Source organism: Ascaphus truei, chromosome 7 (assembly GCF_040206685.1).
Source record: "Ascaphus truei isolate aAscTru1 chromosome 7, aAscTru1.hap1, whole genome shotgun sequence".
Classification (NCBI taxonomy): domain Eukaryota; kingdom Metazoa; phylum Chordata; class Amphibia; order Anura; family Ascaphidae; genus Ascaphus; species Ascaphus truei.
The window spans coordinates 5,121,784-5,140,686 of NC_134489.1; the positions used below are offsets into that span (position 1 = coordinate 5,121,784).

Below are 18,903 nucleotides of genomic sequence, written 5' to 3' on the forward strand. Positions count from 1 at the left end.
CAGAGAGGTAATACCAGTATACACATACACGCCCAGAGAGGTAATACCAGTATACACATACATGTCCAGTATTACCTCTCATTTTTTACTGGACAGAGTGTCCAAATACAGGACAGTCCGGTTAAATACTGGACACCTGGCAACCGTACGAGACGGTGAGAGGTGACAGACAGGGGACTGTGCCTTTAACCCCTTTGCTGGAAAAAGAGCCTGAAACGTGTACCTAAGGGATTAATAATCCCTGTCCTTTCATCTGCAGCTGAACGTTGGGTGTGTGCTGAGACCATGCGCCATTTGCACTATACTAGCCTGCAGGCCCCATCTACAGCAGCTGTAATAGAATGCATTTAAGACACATGATCTGGCTTGTGTTCATATATGCCTAACCCAGGGAAGCTCTGCCACTGCTTCATTTATAGCTCCACTTCTCCCTGTATACAGTGATGTGCTCTCCCTGCTCTGTTAATCATGATGCTGGTTTGTTGCTTCTTGCGATTTTCCGGAGTAACCACAGTTCAGACCTGACACTTCATCAAAAGCACAACAATTGTTTTCGTAGTTAAATTGTGCAAAAACATATACACAAGTTTTTACTAGAACTCCTGAAAATGACTCAGAAAATGACACATATTATGAGATAACTCCATATAACTCCCTTCATAATTGCTGGTATTGCTCCACATAGCTCCCCCTATAACTCTTCCTATTACTCTATATAAACATTCCATAGAAATCCTCCTATTGCTCCATATCTCCTTTCCCTATAACTCCTAACACTTTATATAACGGCTCTCTATAACTCTTCCTATTTCTCGATATAATCCCTCCTACTGCTCCATATAACGTCCCCCTAAAACTCCTCATATTGTTCCATATAATCATTCCCTGTAACTACCTACGCTTCATATAATGGCTCTCCTTATAACTCCTCCTATAGCTCCCTATAACCGCTCCCTATAACCTATCCTATTACTCCATAACATCTTTCCCTATGATTCGTTCTACTGCTCCATACTCTTTGTGATTCCTCTTATTGTTTTATAAAATTATCCCCTTATTGCCCCAAATAAGTGCTCGCTATAACACTTCTATGACTTCATGAAACCGCTCCCTATAAACTCCTCCTATTACTCGATATAACCTTTCCCTGTAACACCTTCTGCTTCATAAAAGTCTCTCCCTACTGCTCCTTAGTCTCCCCCTACTGCTCCTCCTATTGCTTCCTATATGGGTTATTCACGAAGGTCCATTGCGGGTCCATCACGTACACCTGTATTGTATCTGTACCTCCCTGTATTTAGATTGCAAGCTCTGCGGGCTACAGATTCCCTTCTCTCTACAGTAATGTGTACCTATGCCACTGTGCATTAAAACCCCATTGTGTTGCCTCCTTACTCTGTATGTTACTGACTCGTTATGCTCTCAGTGTGACGCTCTGGCTGCGTGGCTATCGCAATGTTATGAATACATTACAACCTTAGCAAGGCAAAGCGTTTCCCCACCAGCACCGTGGCCTCCCCAGGTCTCACATACAGCTCTCTCAATCTATGGCGTGTGTTAAGAACACTATACCCTCTCATATCCTGGGTGGAGCTAGAGCTTGAAGTTACAGAAAAACATAAAAAACCCTTCAGATCTGTCTGTTACAGTACAGAAGAGGCAGACAGGGGACTATTAGAAGCGTGTTCTAGCAAGCAGGAAGACAGGACGTCAAATTACAGGGAGAGGGGGAGCTACTTTTAGGGCTAGGGAGTCATCTGTTACCCTATACGCTGTACTAGTCAATCAACTTTTCACACACAACTTTACCCTTCTGCTTAATGAACACAGGACATCTCTTCCGCTCTTCACAGTCTCTCCCACCAAGAGAAAGGACCTTCTACAACTTTAATGAACTTCTAAGGTTTTTATTATTATTATTATTTTTTAATTGTTATTTTAAACATTTTTTTTTTTTTTAATGTTCCTGATTTCTCGTAGCTGCAGAACCACTTATCTGTAAACAGGGCTTGGATTTCTCAATGCCAAAAGGAGGGGAATAAACTTTCAAGAGTTAAATGCTGGCAACGAGTTCACGGCAGCTTAACAAGTCCTGATTTAGCTGGGCCGGCATAACGAAAATTACAGCAGCTCAGCTGAACGGGTTTGAAAACAAGGAAGTCGTGCAAGTTTCAAGTCTTCGACTCCCTTCAGGTTTTTCAAAGCATGGAGGTCCAAGGTATGTGGCTGTTGTTTTTTTTGATGAACCTCCTCCACGTAGCGTTGTCTATGTCTACCTGTAAGACTGTCGATATGGAGCAGGTGAAGAGGAAGAGAATTGAAGCCATTAGAGGGCAGATCCTCAGCAAACTCAAGCTCTCCAAACCTCCAGATGTGGAGAGCGAGGAGATGACAGTGCCTGAGGAGGTCATCTCCCTCTACAATAGCACAAAGGACATGATCAGAGCCATGGCTGAGAAAGAAGAGGCGCATATGGCACAGGAGTACGCTGGCGAGGAATATTATGCCAAGCAGGTGCTGAAGTTTCCGATGAACCTGGAAGGTGAGAGTTAGAAACCCTTTTCTAGCACCTGCGAATTCCACGTTACACTTAATGCAGTCACCTCTGGTGTGGAATCTTCAATAAAATATTTTATATTTATACAGCACATCTCTATTTCAAAGTGTTAGGCAATTAAACATGCACCCAGCCACCTCTGGGGTAGAATACTTAATACATTTTAGAATTATACAGCGCATTTCAATTACACAATTATACTTGATGCAGACCGCTCTGGGTTGAAATCCTGAATATCATTTTGCATATTTATACAGTATCTTTCCGTCCTAGAGTGTTATACAATTATATTTCATGCAGTCACCTCCGGGGACGATTCCTGAATAATCTCTTTTATATTTATACAGTGCCTTTCAATTATACAGTTATTATTCAGCATTACACCCCTATGTGCCTGCATAGAGTATATATTATATATTTATACAGCGCCTTACAATCACACAATTATACTTCATACGGCCACCTTTGCGGTGGAAATAATCTTGAATATCATGATTTATACACTGCCTTTCAATTCCAGGGTGTTATACAATTGTACATCATGCAGCCACCTCTGGGGTGGAATCCTGAATAATATACTGTATTTACACTTCATGCAGCCAGTTCTGTAGGAAGGAGGGAGATACTGATAAATATATTTTATATTTATGCAGCGCTTTTCAATTACAAAGTGTGTTTCACAATTATTTGTTCCCGCAGGTGCAGTGGGGGGAATCCTGTATAATATTCTGTATTTAGACAATGTCTTTCATTTACAAAGTGCTTTGCAATTATGTTTCATTTAGCTGCCACTTTGTTTAACCACCTCGGGCTGGAATCTTGACAATCTTTTATGTAGTATAAAAGATATTATTCAGGATTCCACATGAGGAAGCTAAACGAAGTATAATTGCACAGCACCTACAAAATGAAAAGTGTGTTCTAAATATAAATTCTATTATATGTTTAAGGGAGCAGTATAGCTATAAACAATATTATTACAATTACTTTATATTAGTTAATGAATGATGCATGCAGCCACCTCTGGGGTAGAATGATGAATGCTGAGCACTAACCATGGCAGCAAAAAGATTAAGAAACAGAGCTTGGAATTGCTTTGCAAAGCATTGTGACAGTGAAGAGGTTTAGTAGCATATGGCACTGACCGTGACAGTGTCTGCGGTGAGATACATGGTGAAATTGTGCAGGGGTAAAGTATCTCTGGCCGAGACCTTTTTACTCAGATAATTAGTACCTGAAGTACAGTACATGGATAAAAGTGAAATTAAAAGGAGCTGCCAGGTCTGCACACACATATGGATCAAGTTAAAGTTACCAGGGCCCTGACAGTCAAGGGCTTGGTAACTTTAACTAGTTCCATGTGTGTTAACCTGATACATGAACGTAGCTATAGCTACAGGCTCAGACACCCGGAACTAGAGTTACTTGCTCCCACCACATGTAGAGTACTAGTTAGTTACTAGCTTACCACTCTCTGTCTTGTACACGCAGCTAGTTTGAGTTGCCAGCTCCTATCTTCCACACATACACCACATGTTAAAATCTCCTGAAACTGATGTAACTATAAGATCACACATGTTTCTTGTTAGAGATACCACCAACCATCACATTCACCAAGACGTAGTTTAGCTATCTCTCAAATGACTCAGAGATGGTCAGAAAACTAGAAACATGGAAAGTGACACCAGATACGAACCATTTGGCCCACACTGTTTGCCAGTTTTCCTGTATGTGGTAAAACCTCAGACCCTATCTGATCGGTGGCTTTCTTTCATATTGACTGTAGAATAGCCTTATGTCCATCCCAAGCATTTTTAAATTCCTTTACTGTATTAGCATCTACCACCTCTGCTTGGCGGCTATTCCACATATCCACCAACCTTTCAGCGGAGTAGCATTTTCTCGCATTTCCTCTGAGTCACTCTCCGGTTTCAGAACTTGACCTCTGGTTCAACCACTTCTCTTTCTCTGGAATATGCGTACTTCTTGCACCTTGCTGAACCCCTTGAATCTAGTTACAGTTACCCCCTGACTTACAGTATAACACAAAACTAGCTACAGTTACTGCCTGACATACTACACATTGTGACGGTGGGGGGTAACCAGGCTCTCAAATAAAAGGTTAAGCCCGTTTTTGGTTACCCTTGATCCGTGTATAAGGGTTCAAGTGAGTTAGCTCTTGCTCCCAGTAACATTGTATGTTCCAACCGTACCGTGCGTATTAAAAGTATTTTTTGTGTTTTTACGTTTCCGGGCATGTCAGCGAGCAGGGATTGCTGGGGTATGAGTTTCCGGGCATGTCAGCGAGCAGGGATTGCTGGTTGATGAGTTCCAAGGGGGTTTTGCGGAGGAATGGTTGTCAGAATGTGCCTAGGTAGTTGGGGTCCAGAGTTGTCTATTCCCCTAAAAATGTACCCGGGAATCATGCCTGATTCCCGGATACATGTAGGCACATTGTTCCAGCAATATCTCCCCTTGAAAACGCGAGCGCGACTCACCACTAGGGTACCCTGCTTCAGCATAGCCCAGAAAGGTGAATTGGGCACAGGGATGAACAAGTGTCCCTGTAGCTGAGGGGATCCCTAAATTAAGGGGGGTACCCCAGCTAGTGCCCAGGTGGCCCAGAACCTGTATTGGGTTTGTGGGTGCCCCAAACGTATATAAGGTTGCGGGGGACTCTCAGAGTCCAGACTAAGTCCGAAAAGATAGTGTAAGGGGAATAAGGGTGATAGAAATAAAAGTACATCTTTCTAATTCTATTCCCCATACCCAGAGACTTAGGCGTGTATTAACCATGCTTTATTATAATGTTCTGTAATGTGCTGGAATGTTGTAATGTTTCGGAACCGATGCCCAAACAGACTGCAAGGGTTAACCCATCGGCGCCATCATGTCTGCTGGACATCGGAGTTCAAAGTAGTCAGAGATGCTAAAGGTGTGAAAGTCATTTGGGTAGCAGGGAAGGGGAACTATGGCAGTCATCTGGGCTGCCATTTGCTCTGCCAGACCTAGTGGAGCCTGACCCAGTGGGTGGCATTGAGATAGCCAGGGACGGAGGTGGCAAACTAGCACATGTCCCATGGCAATTTCATATTTCCCGCTGACCTGGCTTTTTATACCGATGATTGCCTGCTGAGTTTCATGAATGAACTCAGAATACTATAAAGAATGTGTGGGCCAATGAGAATTGAGATTCCCAGTAGTAAGAGCGCAGTCGGTCTTTTCAAAGTTGCTCTTGTGCGAATAGCAGAAAGTCTGCCTGCCAGATTCTAAGTCACGATTTTAGCGGCCAAGTTCTCAAATCGAACGTAGCGGACGCGGCTGGGATTTGTAGATTTGAGTTCCATGAGATTTGGGATAAAGAAAGTCTCAGAAGAGAAGGGAGCAGTGGCATGTGGAACTTCCTGCCAATTTCGGTACTAGGAGATTCCGGGCTAAGTCCCGTTCAGGATAAAACTCTTATTTAGGGTTCCCTGCACCTAGGAGAGTCTAGTTTTTTTTACCCCAGTCCCAAAGTAAGTGTGTCTTTTTGTCTTCCATTGTGTGTAAGCAATATTGTACGAATAAACATCAATTTATTTCATTACCTTGTTTTGCTCAGTGAATGATCCCGGTTGAAAAGGGTTAAATTGCCTGATCTCCCGTGACATGCTTATTTACTGGTGGTAACGGTGGGATGATTGAGCTTTATGTTATAAAATCCTGCAGGGACTTATAACAAAGAGCAACTCGTAGATTGCAAGCTCTCAAACAAGTAGTGACTTACACACGTTACACAAAGCAGGAAAAGCGCAGGTTCTCTCTGTCACTTAAGTTTAGTGCCACCAGGCAAAGCTGGACAAACGGTTAGATAGTTACCGGACCTGGGACCGTCCACGAATTGTAACCCGGTCTGAGGGATATGGACTATAGACCATAGGTCAGGCAAAGACAATGCTGGAGGAGAATCTTGAAAGAAAAGAAGCGGCATAGCTTTACCTGCTGCAGATGTAAGGGCAACTACTCCGGCCAAGGTACAGGAGGATGTTCCAGCCCTGGAGGAAGTGGAGGAAGTGGAGGCAGAGGAGGGGGAGAGCGAGGATCAAGAGGAACCAGAGTGAGCCTGATCGAGGTAGTGCAGCCGTATTAGCCCCTATTGCTACCGGTCTCCCTGCTGCAGGACTTGCTTCTCTTCGCCACTTGGGGAGATGGGGTCACCTTCGAGCAGAGGTTGCAGCTAAATGCAGCGTCTCAAGTTGTGCAGCCCTCAAGACCCTGGCGGAACCCTGACCAACCTCCCCTGTCAAAAAGGTCTCACATTAGACCATCAGCACGGTTCCGTGTGCTAGAACGGGACTGGGTTTTGCGCTTGTCGCCACTATTGACGGGGATCACCCTGCAGACCTTCCAGGAGATCCCGTCGATGGACAGCAACGACTACCAACATGTGAAGGCTTTGCTGTTATGCCAGTATGCCCTCACTCCAGAGGCATACCGTGGCATGTCCAGGTCTGGGGAAAAGACCAGCCGGGAAACACACATGCATTTTGCTTCCTGACTTATCCAGCATGGCACTCAGTGGATGGAGGGATGCAATGCCACCATGTATCACAGTTTACTGGACTTAATGTTCAAAAAACAGGTTTTACAGTGGTGCCAGTCTGAGGTGCGGATTTGGGTATATCACCATAAGCCCGCCACTTGCCGGGATGCGGCCAGGCTCGCTGATGAATTTGTAACCAGCCGTGCCATGTCGCACAAGAAAGGGTCTGCCCAGAATGGAGCCATTCCGGTTCGGGCAGCTAACACCACTCCACACTGGTACCCCAAAGACTGAAAAGTTCAGGCATGAGAAGCGGTGCTATCAATATAACCGGACGGGGCACATCAAGCCCGATTGTAAGGAGATGCACCGGACCAACAAACCCCAGCAAGGGCAATGCTTTCCAGCTGCGAAACCAGTCGCCGCCGTGCGACTGGGACACACAGAGGAGCAGCGGATTCTACCCCTTCAGCAAGTGGCACAGCAGAAGCGGCAGAGGGGCATCAGATTGCAATGGTCGGGTTGCAATCCAACGATGTCAGGAGGAAGCATTTGCATCCAGTGACCATCGGAACTCGCCAAGCAGCTGGCTTGCTTGACTCCAGTGCCACTGTTACCCTGGTGAGACCTGATATGTCCAATCCAGAGGATCTGCTCCCGGACACAGGGATGCAGGTAACCATGCCAGATGGGGGACCTAGGTCAATCCAGGTCACCCGGGTGTTCCTTGACTTGGGCGCCGTTCGAGGCATGAGAGATGTGGGTGTTTTGCCTGGGTTGGATTCTGGAGGTGCTACTCGGTAACGTCCTACAGCACCTCATCTTCTCCTTTGCTAAGTAGGCTGCTCTAGTTGCAGCCATTACCAGGAGCTAGAGCAGGGCACTTGCCCAGATAGGGGAGCCTTTGGTACCCCTGCCCACTGAGGATCACGCCATCCCCCTGCATTTGGGACCAATAGCTCCAGAGGTCTCTGAGGAGACCAGGCAGGTAAGCCAGACAGAGACACGACAATGTACTGACTTCCCTTCCAACTTACCTGTTTCCCCATTATCCGACTTAGTGACTGAGGGAGAGTGGCCGATGCTGGGGGCACAGTTCAGTGATGCGGTGCGATCCGATCCCGGCTTTGAGGCCATGAGACTTTGGGCGTCCGAGTCTGCCTCAGAGTGGGTTGGACCAGTTTCTTTGGCACAGTGGGCTCTTGTATAGGGAGCAAGACCCTACCACTCCAGATAGAGTGTGGACCGGTAGGAGACAGTAAATGGTACCCAGGGAGTATAGGCAGCAGTTATTGCAGGTAGCCCACTCCATTCCACTAGCGGGGCATCAGGGGGTTACTCGCACCAGAGCCCGGCTATTGCAGCGTTTCTACTAGCCGGGGGCATCTAGGGCAGTGGCAGAGTTTTGCCGGAACTCTGATGCCTGCCAGCAAGTAGGTAAGGCGGCCGAACGTGTAAAGGCACTCCTGAATCCACTACCGGTAATTAAGGAACCCTTTCAGGGAGTAGCTATGAACATAGTGGGACCTCTGAAGATCCCTAGCTGGACCAGCAAGTGTTACATACTCACAGTGGTGGATTTTGTCACCTGTTACCCTAAGGCTGTAGCGCTAGCCACCAGGCGAGTGCAGTGGCAAAGGCATTGATAGGAATTTTCTCTAGAGTAGGTTTTCCTAGTGAGATTCTAACTGATAAAGGGTCGCAGTTCATGTCTGAATTGCTAGAGTGTTTCTGGGATTCGTGCTGGGTGAAGCACCAGCGCACGACCCCTTACCACAACCCAGAAAAACAGACTATGAGCAGTTCAGTGGCACCCTCAAGCAGGTGCTTCGGGCATTCATAGAGGCTGAAGAGAAAGACTGGGAGACTCATCTGCAGCACTTGCTGTTTGCATACCGAGAGGTACTGCAAGAGTCCACTAGCTTCTCTCCCTTCGAGCTTCTATATGGTCGCAGGGTACGGGGACCGCTTGACCTATTCCATGAGGGATGGGAAGGGGAGACTACTACTACTGATGCTTCTGTGCTGAATTATGTAGTAAATTTCCGGGGTGGTTAGAAATACTTATGGGGTTGGCTCAGGCTAACCTCAGGGAGGCTCAGACCAAGCAGAAGACTTGGTATGACCAACATGCTCATAGCAGAGAGTTCATTCCTGGGCAGCAAGTGCTTGTTCCCACTTGGCAGAACAAACTGATGGCTGCCTGGTCTGGTCCATATACGGTATTCAGCAGAATGAACGAGTGCAACTATGTTGTGCAGTTAGATGGAGAGACAGGAAGACATAGGACTTATCACATTAACATGTTGTAAGAGGATTTTCCGTTTGGCATCAGTGATGGCTATCTGTAGCCCACTGATGGGGAACCCGCAGAGCCAAGCTCTGCCCGACCACCTAGGGAAGCTAGGCAAGGGGGCACAGTGGAGCAGGTCAATATAGGGTCTCAGCTCAGTGCCCCACAGCGGGTGCAAGCACAAGCTATGCTAGAGCAGCATACGGTCCTGTTCACGGATAAGCCAGGCAGGACATATCACTGATCATCCAGTCCACACCTATCTGGTATCAGAGGCGAAGGGGAGTATAGAGAGGGAGGTAGAAGAGATGCTTGCCCTAAGGGTAATTTCCCCGTCTCAGAGTCCCTGGGCTTGTCTGCTAGTCCTCGTGCCCAAGAAGGACGGAACCACTCAGTTCTGAGTTCAGCTCACTGCTCAGATGGTGCTGGATGCTTATCCCATGCCCCAAATGGATGAGCTATTAGATGAGCTTGCGGGTGCAAAGTATCTTACTACTATGGATTTGTCTAAAGGGTACTGGCAAATCCCTCTGACCCAAGAGAAGTCAGCATTCATTATTCCGTGTGGCCTATATGAGTTTTTGGTTATGCCATTTGGAATGAAGAGTGCCCCGGTTACCTTGCAACGCCTGGTCAATAGGTTACTGGAAGGGATGCAGAGTTTTGCAAGGGCACATCTGGATGATATAGCTGTGTTCAGTAATTCCTGGGACACTCAGTTCATGTAGCAGCGGTGCTGAAGAGAATTAGGGAAGCAGGACTGGCACTTAAACCTACCAAGTGTCTAGTGGGTATGGCAGAAGTTCTGTACTTAGGTTACAGAGTGAGTGGAGGGCATCTGAAGCCAGAGCCAGCTAAGGTAGAAGCCATCATTCAGTGGCCAGTGCCCAGTACTAAGAAGCAAGTCATGACTTTTCTAGGCACCACTGGCTACTATAGGAAGTTTGTTCCCCAGTATAGTGCCATTGCCAAACCCGACTGACTTGACACAGAAATGACTCTCGGTTCTGGTAACCTGGTCTCCTGCCTGTGAGGAATCATTCCAGGTGTTGAAGACAACACTGGCTAGTGCTCCCATCCTGGCTGCACCTGATTACAGCAAGTATTTCCTTTTGCAGACCAATGCCTGCGACTATTGTATCGTGCTGTACTCAGCCAGGTGGACGAGGAGGGGGGTGAACTCCCCATTGTCTACCTGAGCAGGATGTTGCTGCCCAGTGAAGTGGCTTATGCCACTATTGAAAAAGAATGCCTGGCCATTGTTTGGGCACTGAAAAACGTCAGCCCTATTTGTATTGCAGGTCATTCACAGTGATAACTGATCACAACCCTCCGAGTTGGCTACAGAAGGTGTCAGGGGAGAATGGCAAGTTACTTCGCTGGAGCCTTGCCCTTCAGGAGTTTGGCTCTACCATACAACACAAGAAGGGTAGTGAGCTTGGTAATGCCGATGGACTGTCCCAACAGAACATCCCCAGCGAACCAAGAGCCTCAAGGACATCAGGCTTGCCCGATGAGGTGACTGCCACAGAGCCTTCATCTTGAGGGGGAAGGTGTGACGGTAGGGGGTAACCAGGCTCTCAAAGGTTAAGTCCATTTTTCGTTACCCCTGATCTGTGTATAAGGGTTCAACAGAGTTAGCTCTTGTTTGCTGGACATCGGAGTTCAAAGTAGTCAGAGATGCCAAAAGGTGTGAAAGTCATTTAGGTAGCAGGGCACAAGTACCCAGGTCCGGGGGAACAATGGCAGTCGTCCGGGATGCCATTTGCTCAGCCAGACCTAGTGGAGTCTGGCCCAATGCGGGTGGCATTGAGTTAGCCAGGGATGGAGGTGACAAACTTGCGCAAGTCCCTTGGCAATTTCATATTTCCTGCTGACCTGGCTTTTCATACCGGCTTGGCTTCAATTGGCTGCTTAGAAAGTTCCCACGCTTTGATTGGCTGCTGAGTTTCATGAATGAAACTCAGACTACTATAAAGAATGTGTGAGCCAATGAGAATTGAGACTCCCAGTAGTAAGAGCGCAGGCGGGCTTGTCAAAGTTGCTCTTGCCCGAATAGCAGAGCAACCGCTTCTATTTCAAGCCAGAAAAGCCTGCCTGCCAGATTCTAGCAGCCAAGTTCTCAAAATCAAACATGGCGGACGCGGCTGGGATTTTGTAGCGGATTTGAACTCCATGAGATTTTGAGATAACGCGCGGTCAAGAAAGTCCAAGTTCTCAGAAGAGAAGGGAGCGGTGGCGTGTGGAACTTCACGCGATTTCGGTACCAGGAGATTCCCGGCTAAGTCCCGGTCAGGGTAAACTCTTATTTAGAGTTCCCTGCACCTAGGAAAGTCTAGTTTTTTACTCCAGTCCCAAAGTAAGTGTGTCTGTATTTTGTATTCCATTGTGGGCAAGTGATATTGTGCGAATAAACTTCCATTTATTTCATTACCTTGTTTTGCTCAGTAAATGATCCAGGTTAAAAAAAGGTGTAAATTGCCTGGTCTCCCTTGACACACGACTAGTTAGTTACTGCCTGACATATGAACACATTGAATGACGGTGAGTTACTGTTCCAATCTCTGGTAAACACACGATTAAGGAATATGTGTGCCGGTGTGTACTAATTACAATTCATACAGGGTGTGCTTAATATAATTATGTGTCTGAATGTTTTTGTCTGTGTTTTCATATCCATACTTATTGAAGATGGAACCGGTGAAGTGTTTGCCAGCAATAATACGTTTGTCAACAGAAAAGTGACAAGTAGAAACTCACAGCTGGCAGCTTTCAAAATCCCCCTGAGGGAAGGAGACTTGTCAGTGTGAGGAAGGGAGAGAGGGAGGGAAGAGGTGCAGGACACGGACAATCCCAAAATAGCTTTGTATAAACATCATTTCACCCCTAAATATATCAATTACAGCGATGTGTTAGGGGCTCTAGTACTGAGGGTGTTTATCAAAATTACCCCACGTTACAGCACTGCTTGTGCTCTCTCTCTTTGTCCGTCCATCTGCCTTTTGTTCCTAATACACTGCAGGGGTTATTAATTAAACTGTGATAGTGCCAATCGGGGCACTATTGATGTCAAAGTGAGTTTCTGTGTGATAGTGCCTCACTATAACAGTTTAATAACCCCTATATTTTATCTCACGACTGTCCCTTTTCTCTTGTGCTCCTGTCCCTATCCTCTCGGTGCCTTGTAGATGTGACTGCCGCAGTCTCTGCCCTCCATATCACTTTCCTGTTACGCTAGGGCTTGTGTTCTCTACTGGCAACGCCAGGAAACATTTGCTAGCCATGAAACTGCACATATCTTGGAGACATACTTTCTGTGTGTGTGTTTTGTGCCTGCGCTCCGTGTGTGTGGCCAAGTCCCACCGGCCTGTTTATCTGTGTATTTAGAGGGCGTTGTTTGCTCGGAGACTACAGCATGTGCAAACGAAATGAACCCTTTCGCTGCCCGGGTGCCGGCCACACATTGCAGGCAACGTAACGCACTGCACCGTCCAGACCACAGGGGTGCAACCTTTTTCCCCTGCGCCCCACTGCCGGCTGTCACCTCACCCCGCGCCCTCCATCACCCCGGCGTCATGATGTCATATTGCCATAGAAACCTGACCTCATATGACCGTGCGGCGTCATTTGACGCCGCGTTGCCATGGCAACGCGTGTGGAGCCAAGGTGAGTAAAGGTTTACAGAGGCCCTACAGCTTCCCCGGCACTTCATTTAGGTGCCTTCAGGAAGTGCGCGGGGCCCCTGTAAACCGCACTTCCCCCGCAGGCAGTCTCGTGCCCCCCCTGGGGGTTTCGCCCCCCAGTTTGCGCCCCGGGTCCTCAAGGGCCAGGTTTTCAGGATATCCCTGCTTCAGCACAGGTGGCTCAATCACCACCGAAAGCCTGAGCTGTTGGTGGCCCTTGAAGGCGGGAGTAGGCCACCCCTGCTCTAGATTGCAAGCTCCCAGGATCCGGGCCCTCATTACCTCTTTGTATCTGTCTGCGCTTGTTTGTCGTTATTTGGTTTACGTAATTTACATCACTCTGTACCCCCCATTGTACCGCGCTGCGGAATATGTTGGCGCTTTACAAATAAGCAATAATAATAATAATAATAGCAGCGGGAAGGTTACAGATAAAGCATATAATGAACAATCTGTAAAGCCAGTGCGACCAGCCTCACACTGATGAGTCCCATTAAGGGTGAAACATGTCTGTGAATGGTTTCTCTGGCTTTGCATCTGATTCCCATGCGGTGCTTAAAAGCTGTGTTAACAGCGAGCATTAGCTTATAAGGTTTCCATGTAAAATGGATTTCATGCAAAAGGTGACATGGTGTGCTTATTTGCATGTCATTTCCCAGAATCCCTACCCAGCCTAGAAATATTGCAAAGCAAGTATAAACCAACCTCACTCTGATGATACCCATCAAGGTTGAAACCTGTCTGTGAGTGGTTTTAACTTGCTTTGCTAGTCCCATGAAGTGTTTAAAAGCTGTGTGAACGGCGATGCATCAGCTTAAATGGGCTGCTGCAGTGGTAGCACTGCATGCTAGGTGATAAGGGTTGAAAGGCAGGGGTGCAGACCTGTCTGAGACAAGTGATGTGCTCACAAGTGATATGTGTGTGTGTGTATATTTATTTATATATATATATGAATATGATGTGTGTGTGTGTGTGTGTGTGTATACACACACACACATATATACATACATATATATATATATATATATATATATATATATATATATATACACACACATATATATATATATATATATATATATATATATATATATATATATATATATTATACATGTAGAGGTATCAGTACCGTGTTAGCCGAGCTTCAGTAATCAAAAAATAAATAGATGATACCGTTCAATGGTGCCACTTTGGCAGATATAGAAAAATGCTCTTAGCGGCAAAATCATTACGCCTGTCTGCAGTATATGTAATAACATGTTCTTTTGAGCCACTTCTCCTGGTGAGTGCATTGGACAATAAATATTTAACATTTGCCTATACAAATTCCTACATAGTTACATAGTTACATAGTAGATGAAGTTGAAAAAAGACGTAGGTCCATCAAGTTCAACCTATGCTAAATTTAGACAACAGATACTTTATCCTACATCTATACTTACTTATTGATCCAGAGGAAGGCAAACAAAAAACCCCATTAAGGGGAAAAATTAATTCCTTCCTGACTCCAAGAATTGGCAATCGGATTAATCCCTGGATCAACATCCTTCCCATGTATACTTATTTGGTATATCCCTGTATACCTTTCCCATCTAAAAAGATGTCCAACCTTTTTTTGAACAAATCTATTGTATCTGCCATCACAGTCTCCATGGGTAATGAATTCCACATTTTAACTGCTCTTACTGTAAAGAACCCTTTCCTTTGTTGCTGGTGAAATTTCCTTTCCTCCAACCTTAAGGGATGGCCCCGAGTCCTTTTGCCCGTGGGATGAATAGTTCTTTTGAAAGCTCCTTGTATTGTCCCTGAATATATTTGTATATAGTTATCATATCCCCTCTTAGACGCCTCTTTTCTAATGTAAATAAATCTAATTTAGCTAGACTCTCCTCATAAGTTAGAATGTCCATCCCCTTTATTAATTTGGTGGCTCTTCTCTACACTCTCTCTAGTTCCATAATGTCTTTTCTTAGGATTGGTGCCAAAATTGTACTCCATATTCAAGGTGTGGTCTTACTAATGCTTTGTAAAGGGGCATAATTATGTTTACTTCCCTTCCATCCATTGCCCGTTTGATGCAAGATAAGATCTTGTTTGCCTTTGCAGCTACTGCATGACATTGGGTACTATTGCTAAGCCTGCTGTCTACAAGCACTCCTAAATCCTTCTCCATGAAGGATTCCCCCAATATATCTCCATTTAATTTGTAAGTCGCCTTTTTATTCTTGTATCCCAAATGCATAACCTTACATTTATCTGTATTAAACCTCATCTGCCATTTACCTGCCCATGGTTCCAGTCTCTCCAAGTCCTTCTGAAGAGAAATTACATCCTGCTCTGATTCTATTACCTTACACAATTTATTATCATCAGCAAAGATGGAGACTTTGCTCTCGATCCCAACCTCAAGGTCATTAATAAACAAGTTAAAAAGCAGGGGTCCCAGTACCAATCCCTGAGGTACTCCACTCACTACTTTAGCCCAACCTGAAAAAGTTCCATTTATGACGACTCTCTGTTGTCTGTCCTTCAACCAGTATTCAATCCAGGTGCATATATTATTACTGAGTCCAATTTTCTTTATTTTGTACACCAACCTCTTGTGTGAAACCGTATCAAAAGCCTTTGCAAAGTGTAAGTAGACCACATCAACTGCATTACCCTGGTCTAAATTCCTACTTACCTCCTCAAAGAAACAAATAAGGTTAGTTTGGCAAGATCTACATTAGTGGGTTATTTCTGTACTATCCTTAGCAGCCCCAAAAAGCCCAAGAAACCTTTTTTTCTGCGGGTGTCCCAAATACTGCTATCATCTCACCAAAATCCCCTTTGATTCTCTCCTGGAGCAACATACTGTACACATGCAGAGATGGGGTAACCCGACTCCTGAGGTGACTGCTCCTTTTTTATTTGGCAAATAAAAATATCACTTGTGAGCACTTTCACATGTCTGCAGCCCCGCTTTTCACCACTATCTCTTAGCATATAATGCTTCCACTGCAGCAAGGGATTCTGGGAAATGACCTGCAAATGAACACACAGCGTCACCTTTTGCTTCATGTCCATTTTAACATGGACCCCTATAAGCATATTACACAGCTTTTCAGCACAGCCTGGGTTAAAAAAGTGCACAGCCAGTAAATCCACTCACAGACAGGTGTTTCGACCTTTTGGGTCTCATCAGTGTGAGGCTGGTTATACTGGGTTTGCAATGTTAAGTTGGAATGGGTTGCAACCCCACATTATATAAGTTATGGTGGGTAAAAAGTGACAACAAAAACCCTTCAAACGTACAGCAAATAATTCCGCTTTTTAATTTACAGATTTACAGTATTAATTCTCTTTTAATGACAAATCAAGAGTATTACTATTTTTTTCATTTACAAACCCGCAGTACACTACTCTTCCAACTACAGGTTTAGGCTGCGCTTATACAGCTTGCGACGCGACCAATGACGTCACCCGTCGCCATGGTGACGAGTTGTATTTGGAAGTTTAGGCGACGTCGCTGGATGACGTCATAAAAGGGGCTGGCAGAGGCACGGAGAAGCTCCCGATTGGCCGCAAGGGGAGACCGTCGCCGAAAAAATCAAATATCAGTGACTACCAGATTTCTGGTAGCACTGTCGCTCTGTCGCTTTGTCGCCGTTGCGTGCACAATAAGCGCCGATGACGGCGACAATGCATTTGTTTTACCGCGAAGCAAGGGCGCCGTCTCCAGCACTATAAGCGCAGCCTTATACTGTTGTTCCACCTTCTTTAAATGGATTTATTTATGTTTTTAGAACATACACATGTAAACAGTTCTCTAATGAGGTTGATAGCCTTGCCCCAATATTAAACAGCTATATTATACTGAATTCAAATTAAACATATTAACACTCCTCCTCACCCCCAGTAACTTAAACCCCTGAGTGCACACTGCACCCCCAAATCTCAAAGAGGACCTAACACCTGGTTTGTCTCGCAAACATTACACGCGTTTCAAATTTCATGTAAATGATCACACTGCGTGTGTCACATTTAGCTTCCTCCGAGGGATTTCCCTAAAGTTTTAGCCTGTGGAACTAAGCTCTTATTACGGAGCTGAGCCAGGAAACTATTCAGGGACACCTGTGTCATCCTGCTGCATTGTTCCCTTTGCCCCAGCCAATCTCCAGTTTGCTTCTGTAGCAAGAAATGGACAGTGACTGAAGTGAAAGGACAGAAGAAGGGAGACATGTGGGAATGCAGGGGCAGAGAAAAGGGGAGACATGGGGGGGGGGGGAGATGTGGGGGGAGATAAAAGGGGAGAGGGTGAGCGCAAGGGAGAGTAACAGAGGACAATGCATTGCTGGGCTGCCTGACAGCAAAAGGGTTACATGTGTAACAGTGTATGTCCCATTATACCTTTCTTTCCCCCTGTTATCCCTGTTATGTAAGTCCTGTTAGCTGCAGGCAGTAACAGGTTAAATCTGTGGGATTTTGGGCCCCCTTGTGCTCCTCTTTGATGGACATTAGTGTGGTGATGACTCATGGCCTGTGTAAGCCTACCATGGATAAGTACAGACTATGAGCCAGCCCCTGATTCCCGAGGAAGAGGTAGAGCCAAAACGTATTCAGCCTTGTTCCTGCTCTGGTGGAGAGCGGAAGCAAAGAGCTGTCAGTCTCTCCTATGGCAGGATGTGCGTGCTCACCCCCAGCTACTGAGCTGGGGGAACATCTGACTCAGGAAGATGGCCCTATATTATCAGGGTCAAGCACCATCCAGAGGTTGGAAACCTCTAAACCCTTGCACCGCTGAAAGACCATCCTGCAGTGACTGCCAAATAAAGATCCCCTTGTTCTAATATACCCCTGTCTGAGTATCAGTCCTGGGGCAGGGGGAGAAAGAATGCAATAGTGGGGGCTGACCTCAGAACTCCTTGGAGCCCACTACTGCTGGAGGCACAAGCACCAGTGAGAAGAACTACAGATAACATCAAAAGCCTGTCCTGGTCTCCATAACACCGCATATCAGCTCAGCTCTCCTGATTTATACAGGTATAGCACCACACACCTAGATAGCATAGGCTGTGTAATCTCCCAGAGGGAGGGGGGGGGGGAACAGTGCTACACGTTATAGTTACGGGCTCCTACTTCTCTCAGTACACAATGCAGCAGCGATTCCCAAGTTACAGTGATCAGCTGTAAGGCACTTACAAAAACAAAAGCAGATGATTTTAAGATCCTCGCAAACAAAAAGTAATTGTCTCAGCAAAACAGACAAAACATGCCTGCATTTAATCAGTGATAAAGAGCAACAGGTAATTTGTACAGATGTAAATATGTTATCACTTTTAACCCTTTCTGCGCCAGACAGGTCTGAGGCACCAAAGAGTTGAATCACTAAGGGTTCTAAGAATCAACGTAGAGACAAGGTTGTTTAGACACACTGTCCGGTTTTGCAGCAGAGCTGCGGAACATATGAACGTAACTGTGAACACACCCACTCTGCCTATTACCATAAATAGGGGTGCACTAGGGTTGATGAGGCCAATTTGAAAGAGAAAAGGGTGGAGTACTAGCCGCAGAGGCTGCGGTACCTCTCCACCAAAGAACCCCTTACAGTGCACTCTCCTATGTGAATAAACTTGTATAGTACAACTGGACTGGTCGTGTGGTAATTAGTAGTAAAAAAATGTCTTATTAAAAATATGTTGACTCCTAATGCGTGTGTAGGTTATTGGTTTATAGGTAAAAAAAATATTGCTTTAATAAACTCAATCACTAAAATAAAGCGGGGTAATAAAACCTATACACATACAGACACGAACACTGGTGTATTTATAATATTAACACCTTAGAGGGATTGTAAGCCCCTCCTAAC

The 18,903-nt window shown here is 45.6% G+C and overlaps 1 protein-coding gene across 1 annotated transcript in view; it reads left to right on the plus strand.

Annotated features, from left to right (window-relative positions):
• Window positions 1–1,625: 1,625 nt before the first annotated feature.
• Window positions 1,626–18,903, plus strand: part of TGFB1 (transforming growth factor beta 1) — a 33,106-nt gene continuing 15,828 nt past the window's right edge. Inside the window, exon 1 of the mRNA XM_075606898.1 lies at window positions 1,626–2,542. Coding sequence (XP_075463013.1) covers window positions 2,206–2,542 — 337 coding nt within the window. The 5' untranslated portion in view covers window positions 1,626–2,205. The remainder of the gene's footprint in view (window positions 2,543–18,903) is intronic.